Raw genomic sequence first — 18,683 nt, 5'->3', positions numbered from 1 at the left:
GTTGCGGATTTCCTATGGAAAAGGGGTCCTAACTATAACTACCTACTGGCGACCGCCAGTAGGTAATATATATATACATATATATATATATATATTGACACATATAGAAATATATACATATATATTGTCTACTGGCGGTCGCCAGTAGATAGTTAAAGTTAGGACCGAGTTCCCATAGGAAATCTGAAAATTCTATTTTGAATAACTCTGGCGCCGGTTGACTTATCTTCATGAAATTTTCAAAACTAATGGGGCGCTCCGCTCAGCTCCTACCCTGAAAGTCTCGGGGTGATTTGTCAAGCTGGGGCTGAGAAAAAAGGGGGGTCCCAAAACGCGTTTTCCCCATGCATTTTCCCATAGGACCTTTAGTCGAAGGTACAGCCCGAACGGCTGAACAGAATTACTTGAAATTTGGCAAAGAGGTAGTCCTCAGGTCAGGCATGTGCCTTTTGCATATATGGTGTCAATCTGTTCAATAGTTCCTGAGAAAATTGCAGTTAAAAGTACATAAATATCTATATACCCGCACCGTGCGCGCACCGTGCGCGCACCAAATGTCCGCGAGCATAATTCTGATTGGTGGTTAGATGTCAGTCAACATTCGAATCGGTCAAAATCAGGAAGCGTCGGATGCCATTTTGTGTGTGACAGTGAAAAAGAAAGGTGGAGAACGTGAAAAGGGGGCAGGGTAGAGAGTTCCTGACCCCCTAGCCTTTGTCAGGGGGTCCCTGAAGGACCCCGAAGGGTCCAAATTTTTTTTATTTTTTTCAAAAAATCGCGGGGTGCGCGCACGGTGCGCGCTCCCCCCAGCCGCCATTTTGAGTTTTAGAGGCAGAAGAGAGCTAAAAACACAAGTGGAGAACGTGAAAAGGGGGCAGGGTAGAGAGTCGGCACGGCGGCAAAAAATTCATAAAAAAATAGAATCAAGTTTAAGTGTTTAGATGTTGGTTGGCTCTAAAAAGAGCCGTTGTGTTCATTGAGTGTTTTTTTGTACCCACAAGTAAGTACTCCCCCTCCACCACTCTCCATTACTCACTGCCATTCCCTTACTCATTTACTCTTCTTACCTGTATCCTATACCCTTAGTCCTTTTGTTGCAGTCAGTCTTTCACTTCCCTTTCATGACTTATCATACTTTCCTTTTCTCACTCATTCTGTCTGCGCTTTCCTCCTCTTCACTCAGTTTTTTCAATCATTTCAATCATTCATGTATACACTACACATTCATTCAATAAAATTACAACACAGTATATTAGGAATATAGCTCTTCTTGGAGAAGTGAAGTAAGTTCTGAAAAGAACTGTTTTTTTTGTCTTTTTTGTTTTGTATTTTTTTTTAGTTTTTTAACAATTTTGTATTTTTTTTGATTTTTTTAGAGCACCAAAAAAAAACTGGTAATGAAAAACTGTTCAACAGGAACAAAAATATGAAATGAAAAAAATTATGGGCTGGAGCATGTGTGCTGCTGTATTTTGTTTTCTATCAAGTTAATACTGGTCTCACCATAGCAAAGAACAGCATTGCACACATTGCAGTTATAGTTACCTGAACTAACTATAACGGGGGAATTTCAATGGTTTTTTATGAGTGAAATGTCCAGCTAACGATAACATGTGTGAAACCTATGGTTTTTTCAGTGAATTTGCAAGGTTTTTTAAATGCTAATTCCTAACTATAACGTGTGTGAAACCTATGGTTTTTTAAGTGAATATATATATATATAGATATATATAAATTCACAAAGGTCCTCCATCGACTCACAGGACTGTCAACCCCCTCTTCTGCCGAAGAAAGGAACCACGAACCACCGGAAATGTAGGCAATTAAAGTGTTTATTTTTGTTTCTCTTGAGCTACGCATATCGGGCACCACTTGCCCTTGATCACATATATATATATACTGGCAGTCACCAGTAGGTAGTTATAGTTAGGACCTAGTTTCTATAGGTCCCAACTATAACTACCTAAAAGCTTTTTTTTTTTCCCCATAACTTTGGCGCCAGATGACGAATCTTTGCGAAATTTTCAAAACTCGTAAGGCGCTCTGGGCAGCTCCTATCCTGAAAGCTTTGAGGGGGGTCCAAAACGTGTTTTCTCTATGTTATTTTCCATAGGATACTTTAGACACGGCTACAGCCCGAACTTCTGAACAGAATTACACCAAATTTGGCAAAAAGGTAGCCCTTGGTGCAGAAAGAGCCCTTTTTGTTAAAAAGTGTAAATCCGTTCAGTAGTTCCTGAGAAATATTTAAAAAAGAGGTCGGAAAATCAATTTCCCATAGTAAACTTTAGACACGGCTACAGCCCGAAGTGCTGAACGGAATTACACCAAATTTGGCAAAAAGGTAGCCCTTGTTTGAGAAAGAACTCTTTTTGTTAAATGGTGTAAATCCGTTCAGTAGTTGCTGACAAAATCAAAAAATAAAAAGTTTCGATATCTATGGTCGCGGTGGATCCGTGGACCCTTCTGACCATGAGCTTTATTCTAATTGGCTGTCAACACTCCAAACCAGGAAGTGTTGGCAGCCATCTTGTGACTCGGTAGAACCAAGTCACAAGAAAACAGAAAAACAAACGCGTAAAACAAGAAAAGGGGGCAGGGTAGAAACACCCTGACCCCCTAGACCTGCTTAGGGGGTCCCACAAGGAAGCCCAGGGCCAAAAAAAGCAGGGCTAAAAAAGCATTTACTGGAGGTACCTGGTGGGCCACAGGGACCCTCAGGATTCAAGGGGACTTAATCGCCCAAATTACAACGTGCCAGGGGGAGCGTTTGTAGAGTGGTGGAGAAAGGGGGCATGGCCTTTGTCTACCTCTCACCAATCCCACTGCATGGGGATTACTGGAGGTAAAAGGTAGGCTAGTTGGCCCCTAAAGGACCCCCAGCAGTGAAGGGGACTTCAATCCCCATCCAAGAGCGTGCCTGGGAGCGCGTTTGTAGAGTGGTGGGCAAAGTGGCCTGGTATGAGTACTTACCAGTGCTGCTATGTGGGAGTGACTGGAGGTAATAGTTTGGGAAGTTGGCCCCCAAGAATGTCTTTGGGGGCCAACTACCCTTCTTGTTACCTCCAGTAAGTCCCACACAGTGGGATTGCTAAGATGTCTTCGGAGGCCATGGCCCCCTTTCTCTACCACTCTGCAAACGTGCCTTGTGGCAGACTACGGGATGGGGGATGAAGTCCAATTTGGTCCTGAGGGAGTTTGGGGGCCGAGAATCCCTCCTGGTACCTCCTGTAAGTCCTATGCAGCGGAATTCCTGAGAGTTTGTTGGACGCCCAGCACCCTTTCTCCACCACTCTGCAAACACGACTACTAGTTAAAGTAGCATATTTCTGCACCTCTGACTTAGAGGTAGTTTTAATCCCCCTGCCCTATTATACACTAGGGCCTTACAGAGGAGGTCATGCTAATCACAGGGGTACTCCAACGCATAGTGTTCCCTAGAGTATGTAGGTGTTTTCACTGTATTATAAGTGTCTTTTAGCATAGCACTGGCTCGAGGCATGGTTAGTCAGAGTCAGTTACCACCAGTACCCATCTGAAAAAGTTCTGGGCACAGGATGATTTTGCAACAAGGCCTCTTTCTGCTCCTCTGTTGGTTCTTTCTGCACATGTCTTGCTTCTTCCTGCACTTTTCTTCCTCTTTGTGGACTTCTGTTGCTTCTTTCTGCATTTCTTTTGCATCTTTCTGTGCGTTTTTTATTCTTTCTTCACATGTCCTACCTCTGTAGGCATAGTTAGAAACTAGCATTTAAAAAAATCTTTGAAATTTACTTAAAAAAACATAGGTTTCAGGCACATTATAGTTAGAAATTAGCATTTAATAAACCTTTGAAATTCACTGAAAAAACCATAGGTTTTAGGGAAAGTTATAGTTAGTTGGACATTTCACTCGTACATAACCAGAGAAATTCCCCCGTTATAGTTAGTTCAGCTAACTATAACTCGTGCCCCCGCAATGCACTGCTGATGACGTCACATATTACATCACTCATGACATGGTCAGTGACATCACTCATGACATCACTAATGACATCTCAAATTACATCACTGATGACATCACTGATGACATCATCCATGTGATCATTTGATGCATCTTCTCACACCCTAATATAACCTTTGATACACCCACTCTAAATTACAGATTGCCATTCTCAAAACCATAGACACTCCAACACCAATAACTACATACCCACTCACTGATCCTTAGGTTTACACACACATCCACTCACTCACCCGTACAGTCACTCATACTTATGGTCACTCAGTACAGGACTATCATGTGCACTCATACACCCATATAGACACTCACACACCGCTACTCATCCATAGAGGTACTCACACACCTAGTCAGTCCTGCAAATATTTAATCACGCTGCCATTTAATCACCTATACAGTTATACACACACCAGCTCACTTACTCATACAAATACTAGCACATTCTTACCCTCTTATGCAATCACTGATACAAGCACACACTCATCCATACAGCCACTCTCACAATCACACATTCTCACTTATAGCCATTTATATACTCCAACACACATATATACGGCCTTTCACATATGTAGTAGGGGTGGGCGGAATTTGCATAGTCACCATATGCTAAGCTCCGCGAAACGGTAAAAAATCTCCGCAAGCACGCAGAAATTCCGCAAACACAGAATTGCTTGTTCACGAAGCTTTTTTCCTGTTCGCGAACACTGTTTGCATGCTCGGGAGAAAATATCTCGTGAACACGCATTTTGAGAAAGCGAACAAGCAAAAAATTCCGCGATGCCGCGGAATGCGGATTTTTGGGCAATTCCGCATTCTCCGCGAAATTACCCAAAGTCTGCAAATTCCGCAAGCGGAACGGAATTTACCACCCAGGCCTAATATGTAGTTACTCACATATGTACCACTGAGATATACATTCACTCACTAACACACCCATACACACACTCACCCACCCATACAGTCCATCACAGATGCACTCTTGAAACCATGCACCCAGTGAATCACCCACTCACACTTCTATGCACAGAGTCACACACACCCCACCAACACAAACACTCAGGCACCCATACAGATACTCAGACAACCAATCAATAACTCATATAGTCACTCATCTAGCTATTCACAAATCCATGCAGCCGCTTACACACCAACAGACAGATGAATACAGACATTCACCCAGTTTAGTCACTAACTCATGCATTCAGTAAGATACGTTTATTCACTCACTTACACAATCAGTCACACACCTACTAAATCATCCATTCAGACACTTATACACCCACTCATTCTTCAATACGCCTTTCCCTTTATATATTAAACATATTTAAACTTTATAGAAAGACACAGTCACTGGATGATGTCATCAGTGATGTCATCAGTGATGTAATTTGAGATGTCATCAGTGATGTCACTACCCATGTCATGAGTGATGTAATATGTGACGTCATCAGCAGTGCATTGCGGAGCGCGAGTTAGATAACGGGGCAATTTCTCTGGTTTTGTATGAGTGAAATGTCCAACTAATTATAACTTTCCCTAAATCCTATGGTTTTTTCATTATATATATATATATATATATTCACTGAAAAAACCATAGGTTTCACACATGTTATAGTTAGCTGGACATTTTACTGATAAAAAACCAATGAAATTCCCCCGTTATAGTTACTGTAGGCAACTATAACTCACGCGACCGTAATCCTCTGCTGATGCTAATACTGTATTTAGACACTTATTTGCCCATGTCTTCTTCCATTAAATTTTAGCTATACATATATTACAAATATTTTTTTTTCATAAAGACACATATGTCATCAGCAGAGGATTACGGTCGCGTGAGTTATAGTTGCCTACAGTAACTATAACGGGGGAATTTCATTGGTTTTTTATCAGTAAAATGTCCAGCTAACTATAACATGTGTGAAACCTATGGTTTTTTCAGTGAATTTGTACGGTTTTTTAAATGCTAAGTTACTTTACGCCATTTGTGGCGTGCGCGCCCACTTAACGCATTTCGTTCCATGCGCGCACGGTGCGCTTCGCGCACCGTGCGCACACAGTGAGCACGCGGTGCGCTTCGCGCACCGCGTGCCCACATTACGCTAGATGGGCCATGAACGCACGATGCGCTTCGCGCACCGTGCGCACATGGAGGACATATGAAGAGCAAACTCTTAAATCTGCTTTTCATTTTTTTTTTTTTTTTTTTTTACCGTACGCTTACCGTAAGCTTACGGTACGCGTACCCCGTGATTTTTTTTAAAATCAATAAATGTTTTTTTTGTACTTTTCTGTCCTTCTTTGACCCCCTTACAAATGTTAGGGGGTCTGTAACTCTCCTCATTGCCCCCTTTCCTTGTTTTCTCTGTTTTTTTTCTGAGTGAAACACACAAAATGGCGGCCGCCGCTTCCTGGTTTCGGCCGATTCGAATGTTTACTAAGATCTATGGGCCAATCAGAATCTCCTTCGCGCACGCCATGTTTCTTCCGTACGCTTACCGTAAGCTTACCGTACGCGTACCCCGTGATTTTTTTTAAAAATCAATAAATGTTTGTTTTGTACTTTACAGTCCTTCTTTGACCCCCTCACAAATGTAAGGGGGTCTGTAACTCTCCTCATTGCCCCCTTTTCTTGTTTTCACTCTTTTTTTTTCAGAGTGAAACACAGAAAATGGCGGCCGCCGCTTCCTGGTTTCGGCCGATTCGAATGTTTACTAAGATCTAAGAGCCAATCAGAATCGCGCTCGCGCACGCCACCGTACGCTTACCGTAAGCGTACGGTAAGCGTACCGTAAGCGGGCTCAGATATATATATTGATTTAAAGGCTATTTTCTCAGAATCTACTGAACAGATTTACACCAAACCTACAAAAGGCACTTCCTTGACCTAGGGACTACCTCTCTGCCAAATTTTGAGTAATTCTGTTCAGCCGTTCGGGCTGTAGCTCGTTCTAAAGGTCCTATGGAAAAATGCATGGGAAAAACGCGTTTTGGGACCCCCCTTTTATCTCAGCCCCCGCTTGACGGATCCCCCCGAGACTTTCAGGGTAGGAGCGGAGCGTAGCGCCCCACCTATTTTGAGAAATTCGCGAAGATTCGTCGACCGGCGCCAAAGTTATTCAAAATAGAATGTTGAGGTTTTCCTATGGAAACGTGGTCCTAACTATAACTACCTACTGGCGACCGCCAGTAGGTAATATATATATATATATATATATATATATATATTTATATATGGGACTGCAACGGAACAGATCTTGGCAGAATATATATAAATGGATAATTGTAACAGACAGCAAAAAGACTGGCATTGCTTAATGGAGGTTTTCAAATTAATATTGGTAACTACAGGTCCAAGAATGCACCTTACTTGCATCCACTGAGGAGGTGCAATTAGGGCCAACATTATAAAATAGGCAATTGGATTAAGGGTTGCTAATATGTTTAAATGCCAAACTTTACCTTTGATAAAGGTCGCATTGACCGAAACGTGTCCGGATTGCCGTCAGTTTTAGAATAAATTGATTGAACTGCTGATTTGGGAGTGCACCTTACCTTTGATAAAGGTCGCATTGACCGAAACGTGTCCGGATTGCCGTCAGTTTTAGAATAAATTGATTGAACTGCTGATTTGGGAGTGCACCTTACCTTTTGTGAAGACGGAGTTGGTTGTATATTTTATGCGGCGTGGTCCTGCCGCTGAGGACGCACCACCTGAAAGAGCGCCACATTGCCCCTGAGGACCAGCTGGGTATAAGTTGTATAACGTTGTGGGGTAATGGCTGCCGCCTCAAATTGACTGAGGTAGGGGTTCGTACAGTATTAAAAAAGGGACTGCAGCAGAACAAATCTTGGCAGAATATATGAATAATTGTAACAGACAGCTAAAAGACTGGCATTACTCACTGGAGGGTTTCAAATTAATATTGGTAATCACAAGTCCCAGAATGCACCTTACTTGCATCCACTGAGGAGGTCCAATGGGGGTTAACATTTATTAAATAGCCAATCAGATGAAGGGTTGCTGATATGTTTAAATGCCGGATTTTACCTTTGGTAAAGGTTGCATTGTCCGAAACGTGTCAGGATTGCCGTCAGTTTTGGAATAAATTGATTGAACTGCCGATTTCGGAGTGCGCCTTTCATTTTGTGAAGAAGGACTTGATCGTATATTTTATGTGGCATGGTCCTGCCGCTGAGGATGCCCCGCCCAAAAGAGCCCCACATTGCTCCTGAGGACCAGCTGGATGTGAGAGATATATATATATATATATATATGTCCAGTAGAAGGCTGGGAGCCGAAACGCGTAGTCCGTCCTCTACCATCGTGATTGCACAATGGTTTAAATAAAGCACTTTGGATTGTTTACCGGCTGTTGTGCTGTGATCCTTCGCCGAGTTCCAGGAGTGGAAAGGAGGTTTGGATGGAATTTTAATATATATATATATTCACAGAAAAAAACACAGGTTTCAGGGACGTTACAGTTAGTTGGACATTTCATTCGTACAAAACCAGTGAAATTCGGCCGTTATAGTTAGTTTAGCTAACTATAACTCATGCGCCCGAAATGCACTGCTGATGACGTCACATATTACATTATTCATGACATGGTCAGTGACATCACTGATGACATCTCAAATGACATCACTGATGACATCATCCAGTGACTGTGTGTCTCTATAAAGTTTAAATATGTTTTATATATATGCCAAGGTGTATTGAAGAATGAGTGGGTGTATAAGTGTCTGGATGGAGTATTTAGTAGGTGTGTGACTGACTGTATAAGTGAGTGATTAAATGTGTCTTACTGAATGCATGGGTTAGTGACTAAACTGTGTGAATGTATCAGTCTGTCTGTTGTTGTGTAAGCTGCTGTATGGGTAGGTGAGTAGCTACATGAGTGTCTACATGGGTTATTGATAGGTTGCCTGAGTATTTGTATGGGTGCCTGAGTGTCTGTGTGGGTGGGTGGGGGGGGTATGACTTTGTGCATAGATGTATGAGTAGGTGATTCACTCGGTCTATAGGTTCAAGAGTTTGTCTGTGAAATGCTGTATGGTAGAGTAAGTGTGTGTATGGCTGTGTTGGTGAGTGAATGGATGTCTCAGTGGTATATGTGTGAGTAACTACATATGTGTAAGGCAGTATATGTGAGTGTTGGAGTATATAAATGACTATATGTGAGAGTGAGGAATTGCAAGAGTGGCTGTATGAATGGGTGTGTGCTTGTGTCAGTGATTGTATAAGAGAGTATGTGTTAGTATCTGTATGAATAGGTGAGGTGGTGTGTGTATAACTATATAGGTGAGTAAATGGGAGTGTGATTGATTCTTTACATGACTGACTAGGTATGTGATTAACTCTATGAGTGAGTGGTAGTGTGTGAGTGTCTGTATAGGTGTATGAGTGCATTTGATAGTGCTGTATTGATGAGTGACTGCATGTATGAGTGACTGTATAGGTGAATGAGTGGATGTGTGTTTGGAGACCTAAGAATCAGTGAGTGAGTATGTAGTAACTGGTGTTGGTGTGTCTATGGTTTCGAAAATGGTAATCTGTATTTTAGAGTGGGTGTATCAGGGTGTGAGGAGGCGCATCCGATTATCACGTGGATGATGTCATCAGTGATGTCATTTGAAATGTCATCAGTGATGTCATCAGTGATGTCACTGACCATGTCATAAATGATGTAATATGTGACGTCATCAGCAGTGCATTGCGGGGTCGCGAGTTATAGTTAGCTGAACTAACTATAACGGCCGTATTTCACTGGTTTTGCATGAGTGAAATGTCCAACTAACTATAATGTCCCTGAAACCTATGTTTTTTTCAGTGAATATATATATATATATATATATTCCAGTGGTGGTTGCCACTAGGTAGTTATAGTCAGGTCAGCTTTGGCCCCGCTTAACGAATCTCCACAAAACTTTCCAAAAAGGTGCAACTTTTGACTAGTTTGTGCATGGAAAGTTTTAAGGTGACCTATCAAGAGGGGGCCAAGAAAAAAGGGGGGCCCAAAACAGAAAATCCCCATGTATTTTCCATAGAGTTCTTTAGTCAGGGCTACAGTAAAACCTGCTGAGAGGAATTGCACCAAATTTGGCAGGATGCTAGATAATGGTACGCACATTGTGCTTTTTGTAATTTGATGTAAATCCTTTTCAGAAATTTTAGGTCAAACATTGCACATCAGGATGGTTGGGAGCACCAATTCAAAAATAGAGGGTTCCTATTGGCCCAGGGAGCTTTAGTTCCCTTTAGACAATTCCCTCCCACGAAAGTCAGACTCCCACTATTGGCTGCCATCAACATCACAGAAATGGTGCAGGCAGCCGTTTGTTTAACTGAAGTTAAACAAAAAAGTGATGTAAGGGTGCAGGGTAGGGATACCCTGCCACCCTGGCCCAATGGGGTTACCCAGAGGAGTCAAAATACAAAACAAAATCTGCATGAGTCCACTGGACCCCTGCAGGATCGAAAAAAACATCTGAATGGCGGCACAGGACAAATTGTGTAATTAAGGAGAGAGGGGCATGCGGCCCCCTCCCCAAGCCATTCCACGGCCACATCCCATAAGAGGTGGTGGGTGAACAGCCCCCCTCCCAAAGTGGTTATAGGCCCTGGAGAGTTCACACCGGAGTTGAAAGGTGCACAAGAGGGTAGGGGTGGGTCACGTGGCTCTCCTCCTCAAGCATCCAAAGGTCCAGGGGATCCCATCCCTCTTGGTCGATTTCATTAATTAAGTGGAGGGGGGCTGTGGGACGCCTCTCCTTGAGCCACCTTTAAAAGCACAAGGGACCCCACCCCTGTGGCCAAAACGTCCCAAAAAGGCCAGGGGGCCACAACCCCAACCTTCATAGGCCCCAGGGACCCTATCCCTTTGGGGTCGATTCACTTTTTAAAATGGAGGGAGACTGCATGCCCACCTCTAAGAGCCCTTAGAGGCTCGGAGAGCTCACCCCCAGTACTGAAATGTGGCTAAAAGGGAGGAGGCCATGTGACTACCTCCCTGAGCCTTCTATGGCCCTGAGAATTCCATCCCCTGAGGCCGCGTCACTTGCTTTGTCACAGGAAGCACACCTTTCTGACACAGCAGTTTCCCTGCCTACTGGGGCAGAGAAATCTGTGTTTGCTTTTGTCTGGCAGAAGCATTTTTGAAACTCCCTTCAAATGTGACAATACACAAAGTCTGCTGCCAGCGGGCGGAACCTTTTAAAATTGTTTCTACCGCCTGTGAGCAGACTTGAAATCTATTTCCCTGCCCTCACTGTTGGGGAGAGGGATGGGATCCTCAGGGTCTAATGAGGTTTAGGGAGGGGGGGTTGCTAGGCCCCTTCCATTTTGTATTATATTTAGTTCCAAGCAATGGGGTCCCAAGGGCCCTAAGGCCAACCCTATGGTGTGCATAGCAAAGGCTATCCATGGTGTCAAGTTGGCAGCCTGCTGTGGGTTTGGTCCCTTAGCCTGGAGGCATGCTTAGCCCTATGATCAACCCCAACTGTGCACGTCCAAAGGGTGTGCGCAGCATGGGGTTGGCTACCTGTGGTGAGTTGGAAGCAGTGCCTGGCTGCAGCAAAGGCCATACGGCTAACTCCACACAATGCATGAGCAAGGACGGGCATTTCTTTAGTGGCTGCCTCTATGGAGTTTAATGCTCGGGCAGGGCCTGGCTTGCAGTCAGGCCCTGCAGCCAACCCCACGCCGTATGTGACGAAAGGCTGTGAGCAGCGTGGGGATGGCTGACTCTGGGTGGGTTGGCCACAAGGCCTGGCCACAGGCCAGGCCCTGTTGCCAACCCCCTGCGGTGCATGAACAAAGGCCATGAGCCACATGAGGTGAGCTGCCTGTCAGGGTTTGCCGCAGGGCCTGGCTTTATGTATAAAATATTACTTTATGTTTAAAATACCTTAGAACTTCACTGGAAAAAAACAATGGCTAAAGTAATATAATAGTTTGCTGAATATGTCAGTGACAACATTAACATTTTGAACTAAAAATAAGCACCAAAATTCACCAGTTATAGTTAGCAGAGCTAAATATAACTTGTACTCCACCATGCACTGCTTATGATCTCACATATTAAATTACTCACACATGATTTATGATATCACTGATGATATCTTGAAAATACACCATTGATGATATCACTGATGACATCATCCTATGAGCGTGTGTAAAATAATTGGAGCAGTGCACCACCAAGTATTCAATTGTAATTACACCAAGTGGTCAATTCTGTTCATAGAAAAAGTCTTTATTGTAGTTTTCCAACCATATACATGAAGAACGTCTCAGCCAACACGTTTCGTTCAAAGAATTGAACTTCGTCAGGGCTGAAAGGAGTATAGAAAAACATAGATAAGAAATATAGACCAACACAGGACCAACTACAAAGAAAAATTACACAATACATATAAACACAATTATATGAAACAATAAAACATCACAATATGACACATGTTTGAATTATACAATAGACTATAAATTCAAACACCATTTGCGTGTATCATTGCGCACAAATATAAATACACCAACACGTTCCAACATCATAACAAACAACAACAACTCAAGCTGTTAAAATGTGTGTACACAACATAAATACCAACGAAAACTGTTTAAGTACTAAGCCAAATTGAAACCTGCCTATATGTAAGAAAAAAGAGACTTTTCACCCTATACAATCCCAAAACATATTGTGCGTAGTCTGCCATTGGTTCTCCATCGCAATCATATAAATGCGGACTTTACAAAAATAAATCACTGTGTATATTTTTCATAAAGCAATCATATAAATGCAGATTTTTCAAAAGGTAAGTCACTGTGTATATTTTTCCTAAGGCAAGAGAAAACGAAAAATAAAAATACATATAAGGAAACTCGTGAATCAGTAAAATGTACTATTCAATAACTACATTAGTTTACTTAAAATTGTATTACCTCGCTATTCATGTTAAAATGCAGACACGTTACAAATGCCTATATTTATAAGCAACCAAGTGGGTGAAATCCAAAACATGACAAGCGTCAAGATGCAGGAACACATACCGTACTCAAGAGTGTTTCTCAATCCCACAGTAGATCCACTATTTGTATCGTGGGTGGCCCGTCTCTAAATAAGGAGCCTATGGCGTGGACATGAAGTTTCCAGTTACACTCATAATATCTGGTGTGTCTCGTGTGCAGGTGAATGCCTCCTTGATAAGGGCACCACTAAAGATTCTATTGAGCGGAAAACAGGACAGAAAATGACATTCCGTGAGTCACAAATCCCAATACTTGGGATATAGGAAGATTCAAGGGACTAAACAAATACTAAGCCTCAATACGAAGGGAATGGCTCAAACAGTTCTCATGAGTACACAAACAACATTAATGTGTACTAGCTAGAATAAAAGTACGTAGGCAATATTTAAATGTAAGCGTGATCGATCCCATCATGCACGCGTTCTTGCAGGCGTTTGTAACACATATATGCCAATATATAGCCCAGACAGATAACAATATGAAAACCCGCCTCTCATGTAAAATGTAATTTGTAATTTTTAATGGCTCGAGGCATCCATTGGCAAGAGTGAGTAAATAATGGATGTAAACCGCTGAGTACGGCTACCCGGAAGAGTCACCGTGCGCAACACCCTGTTAGTATGCCAATGTGCGCTATGTCATAAATATGAACAAAAACAACGAGTCCAAGCGGCATTAAAGGTCCGTATGCAGATATGGTCCAAAATAATGACAGGGCTGGAGCCCGCCTTTCAAGTAACATATGGAGGATGGAAATACAAGGCATCCAATGTGCGTCAATAAAAGAATGTAATTTAAAAGCGAGACTCAGTAATGCCGTAGAATCAAACAGGCACGGTCATGTTCAAGTACCGGTATATGCCGTATCTGTAAAGCAAACTGAATCAGAACGAGAACGCCGAAAATTCGCTTACCGCGAGCCTGGGACCGTCCATGCTCTTTCCTCTGCAATCCAACGGGTGTGTGATCACGTCCGCCATGTAAGCAATTGCGCCATTATTTAAACGCAAGGCGGAAGTAAGAACGCCGGTGTACGTCAATCCCATCCTAGGGACGTGGATCGACGTGAAAAGCCCGGCGCGTCTACCGTCTCCATGGGAACCCTGGGGTTCGAGGCTAATAATCAAAAACGGACTGATGTTTGCATACAGGAAAAGTCGATATGAAAGAAAACCCCTATCGTATTTAGGAAATTCGTGAAAAATAGGTGTGGTAATTACCGATATAGACTCTACAACATACTTTAATTCAAAACACGATGTTAGAGATCTAAAATACGAGGCAAGGCTATACTTCTAAATAACACGCGCAATCTACCAAACCGAATACAGCACCAGAGCAATAGTGCACGGATAGTGCACGGTATTGAGGATATATAATACAAGGCAAGGCTACACTTCTAGTTAACGCGAGCAATTCTGTCAGATAGAACACTACACGTCTCCATGGGAACCCTGGGGTTCGAGGCTAGTAACCAAAGACGGACTCATATTTGCATGCAAGAGCATTCGATAAGGAAGAAAAACCCCCTATCGTATAGAGGAAATTCGTGAAAAGTAGATGTAGTAATTACCGATGTAGATTCTGCAAACATACATTAATTCAGAGCACGGTGTTAGGGATATAAAATACGAGGCAAGGCTGCAATTCTAGTAAGCACGCGCAATCTAACCAAACAGCACTCAGCACAAGAGTATAGTGCACGGTGTTAAAGATATATAATACAAGGCAGGGCTAAACTTCTAGTTAACGCAAGCAATCTTGTCAGACAGAACACTGCACAAAAACGTTAGTGTGATCTGGACCCAAGGGGAACAACTAAAATATCTGATGTGGGAAAATGAAAAAAAAGTGTGAAAATATTTTATATATAAAAAACGAAAGAACACATGGCTGAAAACAGCACATAGTGTTACAGTAGATGCGATAAATGACCTGAATATTTAGAGAAAAATTCTATGGACCATACAGCCTAGGAAGGTACATCGTAAAATAACAGCAGTATAGTCACAAAAGCACAATTGGGGCCATGAGGAAGACTGATATCCATGGTGACACTGAAATATAAGTACATTATATATTTCTTAAGAATGTTTCTATATGTCATTTACGCCAAAAAAGCGAGGATGTAAGGGGTACTGTGTTGTGAAGCCATGGGCGATAGTCCACCCCAAACACTTCCCCAAAGACTATATAGTGGCCCGAGCACCCGATGTATAAGGCAATATGCTATGTGTCCATCAATAATAACCTACCCCAAATGGGTCCCCATTTCGAGCAGGCAGGTGCTGTAAGATCCTGTACTATCATCTCCGGACCTGGGCAAATATTATGTTAGAAAATAATGGAAATCATGGTCAGAGTTATGTCCTTTATCTACAGACCGTAATCTACATATCCATTTGGATTCTGTTTGTCTCTAAGCCAAGTCCCGATTGCCACCCCGTTTGTTCAGGGGAATATGGTCAATCCCACAGAATAAGAAAGATTTATCCCCCTTATGTGCCATGTTATAATGGTTAGTCATGGGATAACGTAAGTCATTATTGATAAGAGCACGTCGGTGTTCCTGTGAGCGTGCTAGTTTTTTTTTTTCATAGTTTACATAGTGGCGGGTAAATACCATACTAGTTTTCTATCTAATTTTGTTCAGCCTGTGTCCAGCTAATGGGTGTAACTGTTTACTAAATGCATGTGCTTCTAATGTATCATAGGTGTGGAGAGGTATTGAACACATTATAAATCTTTGTTTTGCAGAGTTACTCTGTACGCAGATGACAGTTGACTACTTGTATCCAACTTGTATCCAATATGCTCCACACTCGTTTTTTGGTTCTACAAAAGTTTCCAACAGGGCAAAGATTCTACATACTAGATTTTAAGTATTGTGAGCAGCCTTGAGTTACTAGACAGAATCATCTCAGCATGACTTTTGGTCTAAACTTGGACCAAAGTCTAACTTTAGTAGTAGTAACGTTAGACTTTTAGTCTAAGTTAGACTTTTAGACTAAACTTAGACCAAAAGTCTAACTTTACTACTCGTAAATGCCCTTTGTGAATACCAAAAGTAGTAAAGTTAAACTTTCGTCTCAGATTACTTCTATGAATTGGGCCCAAGGGGTTTTAGGACCTCCCCTTTTTACCCAGCCCCTGTTTTGTGGAAGGAGCTGAGGTGGATAAACTATTTATTTTTCGGAAAGTTTTGTGAAGATTCCTCAAATGGCACCAACATTATTAACAAAACAAAAAATGCTCTTCATTTGGAAACTTTGACTCCTTAATAATTACACAGTGGCTACTGCCACTGTGTAATACATAAATAGCCCTTTTGCAAAAACGTTTTATATACCAATAGTACTCCATAATATACTGATCACATGCAATAATATCCAAAGGTGCACTCATGTAGATACAAGGTAAAAAGGGGGATAATACATAGTTCTTGTTTTTGCAACAGGATCTAAAAGAAGCTGAGAGGAACAAAGAGGTGAATCCAATGAAAAATACATTTAAGTTTTTCCTTGCAACTCTTTGTACTTTGGTGCAAATTACATGCTGGTAGCCAAATGTCTACCTTTGTGAAAACAGGAGAGTGCACATGGATGACAATTACAAGCTTTGTGCTAATTCTCACAATCCTCACTTCTTCCCCACAATAGATTTTAGAAAGTCAAACCTCCCAAAATCTATCAAGGAAAAAAGCCTTGGAAAAAGACAAAACATGCAATATCTAGTGTTTTAAATGCTCAGTTTGCATTTGATGCCTATTTATGTAAATAACATGGAAAAATAAGCATTTATCACACCAGGTAAATACCTCAACCTATGGTAATCAATGAATGTCTGCCAATGCTGGGATCCATTTCTGTCCTTCCGTAACCTCCTGTCCTGTATACACTCCCTCAATCTCTGTGCCTTCCAATATTAGTTGACCTGAATGCACCTATTCCCACTCTTCCCCCTGGGTTGAATAGCGCTCAAGTGTTTTATAGCTAGGATTGTCCTACACAAGCACAATAAATACTGTCAGAAATAAAGACTATGTTCTGAAAAATGTTCATGAAAAGGTATAAAATCAACTTCTACAATCTTATCTATTTTCCTCTCTTTTATAGCTCAATGGACCACTGCAAGTTCCAGAAACACCACTGTACCAGGTATGCCCTTTGTCGTAATTATCATGTTTGAATGAATAAAAGAGCAGAGCCTTGTATGCATGCCAAATAAACCAACATTTCTAGAATTAGGGCTAGAATTCGTCAAATAAGGGCCTAGGAAGAAATTAGGGAAGTTGTGGTCAAATAGGAGCTCTACCAAAGGCGACAGCCTGCAGATAAATTGGACAACAAGAAACACTTCACAGTAACCCTAAACCGCTGGAAGGTTGGCAGGGGCAATACAACATCAAGTTAAGGTACTTTGTGGCAGTAATTGAGAATGCCATGTTGTTTGTGTCTATTACCAGCACTGGCATGTCTTAAACCTTCAAATGAATAAGAGTTTTGGATTTTTATTAAATTCTTATTGTAATTTAGGAAGGCCTATGATTGGAATTAAAGAGAAAGGATAAACATTCCTGGCTGTCACTGGAAACCAAAACAAGAGTCAGACATTGTTAACAAGTTTCATGACCATTGATGCCACCACCTTAACCTAGTACAGCTAAGGTCCTGACCCTACCACCACATTTCCACTATAAATACAAGCTTGCTGCGCTGATGACTTTGTGCTATTACTGATACCTGATATCTCAAAGTGGAATTTAGCCTCTTTTGTATCTGTGGAGGACCAGTGATGTGCCCTTGAAGTGGAACACAAAAGGGTGATGTGAGTCCTTTGGTGGTATTTTATGAGAAATGCACACATTAGACAAACATACTTCAGATTGAGCGTTGCCCAGCTTTAGGTATCATGGATTATGGTAAATACGGCATCAAACATATCATTATTGCATCTCTTGTTGAGGGAACAGTTCCAGAGCAGGATTGATCTCTACACATCTAAATAAACCATTGAATGCTGATTCGGTCACTTCAGTGCTCAGCAGCCAGACGTCCACCTCCAGCTGGAAGTCCTCCGCCAGCTGGACCTTCCTCTTCAGCCGGTCAGATATAGGGAAAAACTACATTGGACTCACACCATTTGGCGCTGTCTCTTCCACCATGTCAGTAGGTAAACATATTAACGCCAGGCTGTCTAGTAAAGCCACTGGAACATTTTCCCGCTGTTGCCAGGGTCTCTTTTTCTCACTATGTTTTTTTAATTGTCACCAAATCTGTACTTTTAAATCTAATAACATTTTTAAATAAAATTACACAGAAATTTATCCTTATCTCTACAACGTCAAAAAAGTGACATTACCCCTACAGCTGTCCTCTTTATGATATTTGTTACTAGGATGGAAAGGCTTCCCAAGCTTTAATTTGTTTATAATTTAAGTTCCAATGGGATAAAAGCACCCTCCCCCATCTTCTCTTCCTTCATGTTATTTGGCAAAGCCAACAAGATATGGTCGGCGAACTGATGGCCCCCAGAACTTGGTCCAACTCCTGCACTAAAGCAGGTGGTGAGAAATCATGGAGTGAAAATAGACCAATCACTGTCCATGAAAGATCAAGTCAATGCCACATGCGGCACTTGTTTTGCCACAACGAGGCA

General features: G+C 41.9%; 1 protein-coding gene and 1 long non-coding RNA gene across 11 annotated transcripts in view; one reads left to right on the top strand and one right to left on the bottom strand.

Annotated features, from left to right (window-relative positions):
- Window positions 1-18,683, top strand: part of LOC146866846 (scavenger receptor cysteine-rich domain-containing protein DMBT1-like) — a 1,139,300-nt gene that overhangs the window by 890,855 nt on the left and 229,762 nt on the right. For all 10 annotated transcript variants that reach the window (XM_085602006.1, XM_085601995.1, XM_085601984.1 and 7 more), the window contains one exon: window positions 17,141-17,182. In XM_085602006.1, coding sequence (XP_085458132.1) covers window positions 17,141-17,182 — 42 coding nt within the window. The remainder of the gene's footprint in view (window positions 1-17,140; window positions 17,183-18,683) is intronic.
- Window positions 12,252-14,027, bottom strand: LOC146866848 (uncharacterized). Its single transcript, XR_014960661.1, has 3 exons — window positions 13,940-14,027; window positions 13,047-13,220; window positions 12,252-12,334 (listed from the first exon to the last, which is right to left on the bottom strand). It is a non-coding gene; the product is annotated as an uncharacterized LOC146866848 (long non-coding RNA).

Source organism: Triturus cristatus, chromosome 1_2, assembly GCF_964204655.1.
Source record: "Triturus cristatus chromosome 1_2, aTriCri1.1, whole genome shotgun sequence".
Lineage (NCBI taxonomy): Eukaryota > Metazoa > Chordata > Amphibia > Caudata > Salamandridae > Triturus > Triturus cristatus.
The sequence above is the reverse complement of the archived record's forward strand: the minus strand, read 5'-3'. Positions and strand labels throughout refer to the sequence as shown.